The 9,389-nt window shown below is 44.4% G+C and overlaps 1 protein-coding gene across 4 annotated transcripts; it reads left to right on the top strand.

Moving 5' to 3' along the window:
• Nucleotides 1-844: 844 nt before the first annotated feature.
• On the top strand, nucleotides 845-7,454 carry IFNLR1 (interferon lambda receptor 1). 4 transcript variants are annotated; one of them, XM_085208768.1, is made up of 7 exons: nucleotides 845-2,303; nucleotides 3,170-3,284; nucleotides 3,541-3,722; nucleotides 4,245-4,387; nucleotides 4,891-5,047; nucleotides 5,586-5,710; nucleotides 5,925-7,454. In XM_085208768.1, exons 1-7 carry the CDS (start codon nucleotides 2,246-2,248, stop codon nucleotides 6,837-6,839), a joined length of 1,695 nt encoding a protein of 564 aa, XP_085064894.1. In that variant the 5' UTR covers nucleotides 845-2,245; the 3' UTR covers nucleotides 6,840-7,454. The 4 variants fall into 4 exon arrangements, with proteins under 4 accessions (XP_085064894.1, XP_085064896.1, XP_085064895.1 ...); XM_085208770.1 differs by having other exon boundaries at nucleotides 846-1,236; XM_085208769.1 differs by having other exon boundaries at nucleotides 847-1,236; nucleotides 3,170-3,293.
• Nucleotides 7,455-9,389: the final 1,935 nt, after the last annotated feature.

Here is a 9,389-nt window from a genome sequence, read left to right as displayed (position 1 = left end):
GGTAAAAGTTGCTGAGATGCCTGTCTGGGTCAAGGGGACACTGGTGTATTTTATTTGGCATCACTCAGCTCTGCCGACTTTTTAACCCTCTCATTACCAATAGCAATTTGTTCTTTTTCAGCAGAAAGAGGAAAATATTTTCCCCACCAGCTCAGGCTGCCCCAGGCCCCAACCAACTTGGCCCTCAATGCCTCCAGGGATGGGGCATCCACATCTTCTCTTGGCAGCAGTGCTGGCACCTCATCGCCCTCTTAGTAAATAATCTCTTCCTAACATCTGACTGAAATCTCCCCTTTTAGTTTAAAGCCATTCCTACTTGTCCTGTCACTATCAGATTGTGTAAAAAGTTGGTTCCCCATGATAGTCTCCCTTCAGTACTAGGAAGCCACAGTGAGGTCTCCCTGAAGCCTTTTCTCCAAGCTGAACAGGCCCAACTCCCTCACCCTTTCCTCATAGGAGAGGTGCTCCTGCCCTCATATCATTGTCACAGCCCTCTTTTGGACCCATTCCAACATCTCTGCATCCCTCCTTGTGCTTGGAGCCCCAGGCCTGGACACAAAACCAAGCAGAAAACACCTACTCCTTCCTGCAAACTGTGGTCAAATGTAATATTCTTTAACTTTCAGTTATGGATCATTATGGTTTGGTTTCCCATGGTGCCACTCAGACCAGAGATGACTTACTAAGTGTTGCTAACACGTGGGCTTCTTCTCACCTGCATCTCAGCGCACACAGCGCTCTGCCAGGACCAGTGCGTGGGTGGGGCAGGAGCAGGAAGGAGTGGGATGTCAGCACTTTCTGCCGGCCGGCCCCCCCAGCTGTTTCACAAAGCCACACCACGGCATGCAGTGACCGCCCCGCAGCACGCTTCCTGCAGTGCCCTTCCTCAGGAAGGGATCGGGCAGGAAAGGTTACTCAGAGCGGGTTTGCCCTCGTAGTCTGAATCACGTAGCGCGGACAGGCGAGTGGCGGCAAAAGAGCGCGTTCCTCAGCTGTCAGCGGTATGCAGAGGCCCAGGTACCGTGCGCTGAGGAGGACAATCCCTGTCCCAAAGCGTGGACGTGACTGAGTAGACCAGTGCGAGAATGCGGGATTTGCGCAGTGATGGACGCACCAATGCATCACTAAGCCCAGACCCTGCAGCAGGTCGCTATGTGCAAACGACCAGGCACTGACGGCTGCAGCAGCGTTCTACCCCACACATCCCTGTAGCTGCTGGCTCTGCGTACCGTGCAGGTAAGGCGGAGGGGGTCAACGCCCAGTGGCACGGCACAGCCGGTCGCACTACACAGAGACAGCGAACCGCACTGAGAGCGGGGCGCGCACGACGCCGACCAGGAGGCAGCTTCCGGACGTAGGGGTGGGTTCCGGTAGTCGGTTCCGGAAGTACCCGCGGCCGGAGCGCGGCTCATCTCTCCGGGCGGCAGCGCCTCCTTGCGGCCGGAGCTGGGGGAGCCGCGCAGAGCCCGGCCCCGCCCAACCTGGCCCTGGACGCCTGCAGAGGTGGAGCACCCGTAACCTCTCCGGGCAGCAGTGCGAGCGCCTCACCGACCTCTGAGCAAAACATTTCTTGGTACCATCTAACCCAGACCTCCCCTCTTTTCGTTGATGCCACTCCCCTTTGTCCTGTTCATTCTGGTTCAAAGCAAAACCCAAACATGGAGCATCCCAGCTCTGCACTCTGCTTTCCGCACTGGCATCGTTCTGAACCTTGTAGAATGTACTCTTGGCCTGGTAACATACACTGAGAGAAAATCCTTGACTCCTCATAGGTATGAGACTGACATAACTTCATGTAGTTCTGCTAACAAGTTCCTATACCTGCTAGGTTATTATCAGGTATCTCATGCAGTAAAACACTATTTGATTTCTATAAATATTTGACAGCCACACAGGTAAATTCCAAAGGTCGCTTTTTATGAGGTGACTCAGAGGAAAGGGCTCACGCCAAGTTCTGTTCTCACGTAGCCCGTTCCACAGATCAGCTCTGTTACACCGGAGGGCATTGTGCTGCAATCTTTGCAGCATTTCTGCTTTCCTCCCAAGCAGTCTCACCTCTGCTCCCTCTTCAGTTCGATGAGTAGTGCCGCATTTGGGCTGCACAAGGAAGTGAAGCTGCGCACATGCGTGTCAGTAATTAACCACATATTCCTTCACCATCTATACAACTGAGTACAGGAAAACAATACAATGAAAAGGTAGCAAGGAAAGAAATAAATTACATGTGGAAAAGTTCTGCTTCAGCATGTCTGCATGGAGAATCGGAGTGCTGGCAGTTCTGTGCTTCCTGTGGCAGCCCAGAGGTACGTCATGGCTTTGTCACTTTCGCTTTGCTGGGCTATGTGGCTTTGCTTGGGGGAGGGAAGACATAGACAACATGTTGAAAGCAGCAGGAATGAGAATGATTTTCATCAAGTAAAACATTTCACTGTAAAGAAATGGCAGTTTAAAATCAAAGAATCATAGCATGGCTGAGGTTGGAGGGAACTCTAAAGACCATCCCACTCCAACCCCCTACTGTGGGCTAGTTGCCCCCCATCAGCTCAGGTTGCCCAGGGGCCCATCCATGGTCTTGGGCACCTTCAGGAATGGGGCACCCACAACCTCTTTGGGCAGCAGTGCCAGTTATCTGACTACTGAATGTGTCTTGCTGAAGATTGCAATGTACATGTTTATTTACTGGAAACAGCTGGTGTCAAAAAGTACAAGCAGTGAGCCTGCATGCTGCATCCTGCTGTACTTGTGACATGTCTGCCTTTATGAGTTGCAAGTGGATGGGGGGAGTGACCCATGCGTCTGATGTGTGTGACTGATCTGAGCTTCAGGAGGTGAGAGAACAAGGGAGTCAGGCTGGAGTTTGTGGGGTTGTAAAACAGATCACAGGAGAATCCAGTGAAACCATGGGGGATCCTGCTCCAATTACAGAATTGGATGGCTCACACACATTGCAGTCCTACTTCTGAAAGCTGTTGAGATGAAGATGTTTTGTGGTGAGGTGAGGAAAACACAACGACATCACAGACATACCTGTTTCCTCAACTAGTTTACAGTCATAAGTGAACTGAGCTGCTGTGCCCCAAATTTTGAAACCACCTTTGTCAACAATAAGTGATATTTCCTATTTCCAAAGCAGTGTTTAATAGTTCACTTAATTTTCCTTTTTGATCAGGTCATGGTCAACTTCCTCCTCCTCAAAATGTTGCATTACTGTCAAAGGATTTTGATATGATTTTGACATGGACTCCAGGAGAAGGATCTCCACCAGATGTGTCGTACACTGTGAGGTATGAAAGGTGAGTGCTTACAAAGGGATCTGATAGGAAGTATGGCAAAGGGCAAACATCTCTGGGTGTGCTTAATCAGAGGCATTATGATCAGTGATCTGACTGCATTCTTTCACCAAAGTCAATTCTTTTCTGTCTGGAAAGTGCCCTGAACTTTCAGCAAGATTCAGCATCCATGCAGAAAAACACTTCCTTCACTTGCCGTTTAAATTATAACAAAAGATGTTTGATATGGCGTATTTGTTTCTTGTTTTAGCAAGACACGCATGGACAAATGGATAAAGGTTCCTCATTGCAGAAATATTCACAGTATCTCTTGCAACCTCACGTGTGTGATTCCAAACTTCTTCATTAAATTCCGGGCTCAAGTAAAAGCCACTTCTGGACGACTCCATTCGCCATGGGTAAAATCACAGTTCAAGGAATACCATTTAGATGGTGAGTGTCTGTTATTTGCTTGGCTGGAAGGACATCCCAGCAACAGTGTTTGCATAAGCAAATTAGTTAAACCACATATGGCAGGAAGAGAAACATGAAGCTTTATGAATGCCAGAATTGAATAGGCACAAGCAAGAGTGAGCCATGATGATTTGAAATTAAGTTTTGCAGCTGGTATCAGAATTTGTTTCATCAATGCTCTAAGTGAATGAACTGGTTTCAAGCTCACCACAACAGAAAGACAGTATCACTGGGGTTATGTTACATTAAAAAATGAGATGTTCCTTTACCTTTCTGTTTCTTTTCTCTGGAAAAATAGGATCTTGAGCCTTAACAATTTCAGAGATCTTGGAAAGAAAAGGTGACCATAAGTGTCCTTTATTAGCATAAAATATACCACCTCCTTCCTTCATGTCCACACAAGATATCAGCTAGAAGTTTAGATCAGCCAAATAAAACATTACTTCTGTGAAACTACGATGTCAGCAAGCACTATTCTTATGTCTGTTCACTCAATTATAGTGGAACTGGCTCCCCCACTGCTAAACATGAATGTAAAGGAGAACGTAATCCATGTGAATGCCACTTTTCCTATGGCCATCTGTGTGGAGAGTTTATCTTGGATGTATGACTTCAACTTCTGGGAAGCTGGATCTGAAGACAAGGTCAGTAAAAGTGGTACTATGTAGATGAAACAGAGGAATGAAGCTGAAATGAAATAGCTGCAAATATCTATGCAGGGAGTGACTGGAGGCCGATTTAAAGAAATTGAAATGGCCAAACCAGAGTTAACTAAAGCTGGAAAAGAAATGAGTGTTACATTCAGTATCTTTGTTTTATTGGTAGTTCTGTTTCTTACTCTATTTCTATTTTTATCTATTTAGATGTGATGTTCAGAGGCAACTGAACAGTCAGAGAAAAATCCAAGGTTTAGAACAGCTAGTTTGGGTGCTGCTAACAGCATAGCTGTGGCAGCAAAGAGCATAGCAGACATGAAGAGATAATTACTACAAATAGCAAGCAAGGCAAGTGCCTCACTACACACCTTCCAACCACTGGTGCCACGCAAACAGGATGATGAGACTTATGGCAAAAAAGGTAGAGAAACACCATCCCAAAAATGAACGAGTCATCTTTCTAACCCTCTGTTCCCTTTGTTTCCAAACAGAAGCAATACAAAAGTATCTTTAGGAAAAAGACAGTGACTATTGACACCACTTCACTCAGAGGCAATTACTGCTTGAATGCCAGATCTTCCATTCAAAGCATTGACTTCAAGCACAGCAAATTCTCCCAGCCAGTGTGCATGCTGTTAAACCATAAAGGTATGATCTTCCTGAGGAAGGATGTATTAAGATATCAGATGAGATTACAGAATGTCAAAGAATTCCGTCAAAATCAGCTTTTCAGAAAAAAAAGAAAAATAAAAGGCTTTCTGTTAAATTGTTTGGATTTGGATTTTCAAGTGAAAGGTTTCTGCCTTCTGTAGCAATGTTTTCATTGGAAATATCCAGCCCTAAAATATTTCCCGAATATCCTGAATTATTATACTTGAGTTATGCTACCACTAAAGCCTTGGGAATTTTCAAATTTCTCCCGGAAGTGGGGAAAAAAAAGTCAATAAAGCCTCATTTTTTACCTGCTCTAATTAAGGCACTGACTGTTATCAACAGTCATTTCTAACATTTCTGACTTAGAGGCTGGTCTTAAGCACGTCTGTCATCCCTTTCTTTGGAAAAATAGGATCTTGAGCCTTAACAATTTCAGAGGTCTTGGAAAGAAAAGCTGACCCTAAGTGCCCGTTATTAGCATAAAATATACCACCTTCAGGAAATTTGTTTTTGTCTTTTTCTGTTTCACCAGGGGAATGGAAGTTCCCCTTTTCCGCCACGATCCCTGTCTGTGTCCTCCTCATCCTTCTGACAAGTGCCTCCACCATCTGGCTGCTGAAACAAGACGCAAAGCATAAGCAGATGCCTCAAGCTTTGGTATGGCCCAAATGCTGGGTTTCCTTCCCGGATCGAAGTCTGGCTGATTTTCAGGGGGTATCTGGGAAGGAGTGCAAAAGTTGCTTATGGTCTGTGCTTCTCAGTTCTGCATTCAGAAGTCCCTTTATAAGACAGCTTTGATTCTGGTGTGTCCTATATCCAAAATTTTCTTTGAAAAGCATCACTGACCTACTTTGTGTCTTTTCTCTGATAGGATTTATCTAATTGTAAAATTGCTGGACCAACCTTTTGCTGTGAGCACAGAGAAAATGAATTCCTCACAGACTGTCTTATCTGCACAGATAAGCCAATGTCACAAGGGAAGAAAAACAAAACTTTAGCACAAAACAACAAACTATGGATGGCTTCCTTCCTACCATCATCATCAGAAGAAGAGGAGGAAGAGGAAGAGGAAGAAGACAGTAGTAGTTTCATCCCATACACTGAAATGCTTCAGTTTCCAAGGAGACACTTCATCTTTCAAACATCCAGAACAGCTGACACAGAAACTATCTCGGGCTCCACATCTGGAGGTCTCTCTGTGGATGGTGGATCCGCATTTGACTTAAGTGCCCTGGGTTTCTCTTTCTTTCCCACAAGAAAGAATGAGGTGGATACCTCAGGATCCCAAGGAAATGAAAAGGCATCACATTCTCACAGTTCCTCTTTGGGAAGAATATCACTCACTGATGTGAGATTCCCAGGTCCCAGGGAACATGGACAGCACAATACAGACAGCGACGACTGCCTGGAAGTGAGCCTTCGTCACACACTAGTGAACAAGAGTTGCACCAGGCTTCCAGCTGATGAACACTGCCTGTATAGGAAAGATCGTGATTTTACCATATCTTACCAGAAACCAACCTTTGATCAGACTGTCCAGGTCAGTGAGAACTCGCTGCTCAATGAGGATCCCACCATGGAGAAACTCATTTACTTTCAGACATTACAGGTGGCAGAAGATGAAGGTATTGCAAGTGACTGTGACAGTGATAATTTCACAGAAGGGACACCTCCTGCATCCACGGTGCTAAGTGATGCATTTAGAACTTCAGATATGGAGAAAAGATATGATGAAAAGTTTAAATTCAAAGGCTATCAGCACTCACATTACATGAGAAGGAGCTAGAGTGTACCTTGCAGTTCTGTGGTATGCCTGGAAGATGCTAGAGAGCTATACAAATCCAGGCAAGGATACCTGGACAAGAACAAGGACAAATAATCGATAGTGCTGTGGATTGTTTGTGTTTGTTTTTTGTTGTTTTTTGGTTGTTTGTTGTTGTTGTTGTTGTTGTTTTTAATTTATTAGATAGAGGTACTAGACAAGATTTTTTTTCTACTGATGTCTGGTCCATCAAAGATATGGCTTTGGGACACAAAAAGTGTATTTTTACTGGTAGGTAATGTACATTAACTGTGCCTCTGTAGGAATATAGCTGTGATAGACATTAAAGCTATGATATGGGACACCATCTGAACCCAGCAGGGGTGAGGCATGCAGTGATACCTCCTTTAGGTATCGCATTGCAAACACGCAGTGCCTTGTGTTCTCTTGAGATTTGCCACCAACCTACAGAGATCACCTTCTATGTTTCAATGGAGTGAACCAAAGTCACAGTGAGAAATGTGTAGCATGTTTATTTATTTATTTTGCTTTTTATACAAATGTACTTATTGTTTTCCCCTGCTGTGCAGGATGTCTGAGAGATGCTGTATGCAGAAGTAAAATATTTTCATAGATAAATCCGTGTGTGTGCTTTCATGTTTCACAGATCTACAAAGAGTGGCTGCAGCTATTCTTGAAAAGCAATTTAAAACAGGACTGTCATAGGCTTTCCATTTCTACTCTTTTTTTCTGAGTGGGGTTGTATGAGACTTCCCAGCCAGGTCTCAATCTGGTCACTGAAAGAGAAGGATTGCAGCTCTCTGAGCCAATAATCAAATCAGAAGTCTACCAAGAAAAGACACAGGAGAGACAGGGCCTCTCTTTGCTGGGCAACGCTGACTTCTTCAGATTATTTTTAATTTGCGCCCTTTGCATCTCATGGAAACATATTCTCCTAGGTTTCTTTCCCCCCCCCCAGTAAAAGGACATGGAGGAAAGCAATGTGTTTGAAGAAAGAGGGAGAAACAAAATTGTTGCATGTGAGGGAGGGGTATCAATGTTGACATCTCTAAAGAATCTGAAGAACAACATCAGAAAGAGGTAAGGTTTGATATGAGGTGCTGGGGCTGCTTCAGAAGAGGAAAGCAAGATGTACTAATTAAAATCCCACCTTAAAATTAAAGAAGGAGGTGGTTAAAAATATTACTGAGCTAGAAATCTCTATTTCTTACGCATCACCCCCAAGGTATCCTTAGGTTCATCCTGTATTGAAATCCCTCCTCTTAATTTAGAAAGATACAGATCACCCAAATATAATTACCAACCAATTTCTTGTGCAATCAAGAAAATCCCCTAAGCCTTTAGTTACAGGAAGCTCAGAAGTTGAGTAACTTCTACAGAATTACTTGGATGTGTTACAACTTTCCCAAAAGGGCCTGTGATCAATTCTCTGTCTTGTGCAGGTTCTCCCAGGATGAGAACTGGGGGGAAGGCTGCCAATCAGATGGGCCGTGCTGGTGGAGGCAACATCCCACTCCTGGATGTCCTTTGCCCAGGCTTGAGACCTTCTTTCCACTGGAAAAGGATGAGGAACAGTCAGAGCACCTTGCTCCCCCTGTCATTCTGTATCTTCTACCTTACCTAGTGGCGGTAGCTATGCAATGAGTAAAGAAGCTCTCCCTTTTCATTGGAAGAGCTGTGATCCAGTTCACCAACAAATTTGGCCATTGCTCAGCTGCTGAAGAAGCCTGGAGGAATTTGAGCCTTATGCAGTGGCCCAATTAGTCCTACACATAATCAAGAACAGTACAGGACTTTCTCATTTTGTCGACAGTTATGCCCATGGGATATAGTAATCCAGTGAGGTTACCTAGTCTGTGTTGAGTGAGTAGTTAGTAAAAATTCAAAAGCAGTGCCTAAGAGAGCTTTCTAAGCTTCAAGTTAGGCTATATGTGTGAAGCTTTCTCCACTTATGATATCTTAGGAAAAATAAGCAGCATGCAATAGTACCAGTTCTTCTGGTTTTACACAATTCTGGTGGTTCTAAATCCACAGCTCCTGAAGACAGGCTACTGGTTTTCACTAAAGAAGGAAATATCTTCCCTTTTTCTGAGAAGAAGTTGAAAATGTAACTGAACGACACCCTAAAAGCCTAAGAAAGGAATGGAAAACGAGCTATGTCTGTTTCTTGCTTTGATTTAATATAAATTTGTAGTTTTTTATTTGATGATATTGATGATATCCAGAATAGAGCCTCATAGTGTTATCAGTCACTAAAATTAACTGTAGGTCTACAGGTGAGAAAAGCTATGAAAAAAAGCACACAGGGGCAAAACACGCTCCTGCTACAGGAAAGCAGCCTCCCTTTTATGTGAAAGGAAGACCCTCTGCAGCCTCCCAGCAGGATGCACACCTTGGCAGGCCCGATTTGTGCTCTGCCCGGTGCAGCAGGGCCCTGTGAGTCATTTGGCTCCCATTCACACCCAGTACGAATAACAGTAGAGCTTGAAAACTACTGATCTGTTTTGACTTTCATTTCAGGAAAATATCGAAAGGTATTTCCTAGGGAAATAG

The sequence above is a fragment of the Meleagris gallopavo genome, chromosome 25, assembly GCF_905368555.1.
Source record: "Meleagris gallopavo chromosome 25, MGAL_WU_HG_1.1, whole genome shotgun sequence".
NCBI classification, from domain to species: Eukaryota; Metazoa; Chordata; class Aves; order Galliformes; family Phasianidae; genus Meleagris; species Meleagris gallopavo.
Note: the sequence above shows the minus strand (reverse complement) of the source record. Positions and strands in the feature narration are given on the sequence as shown.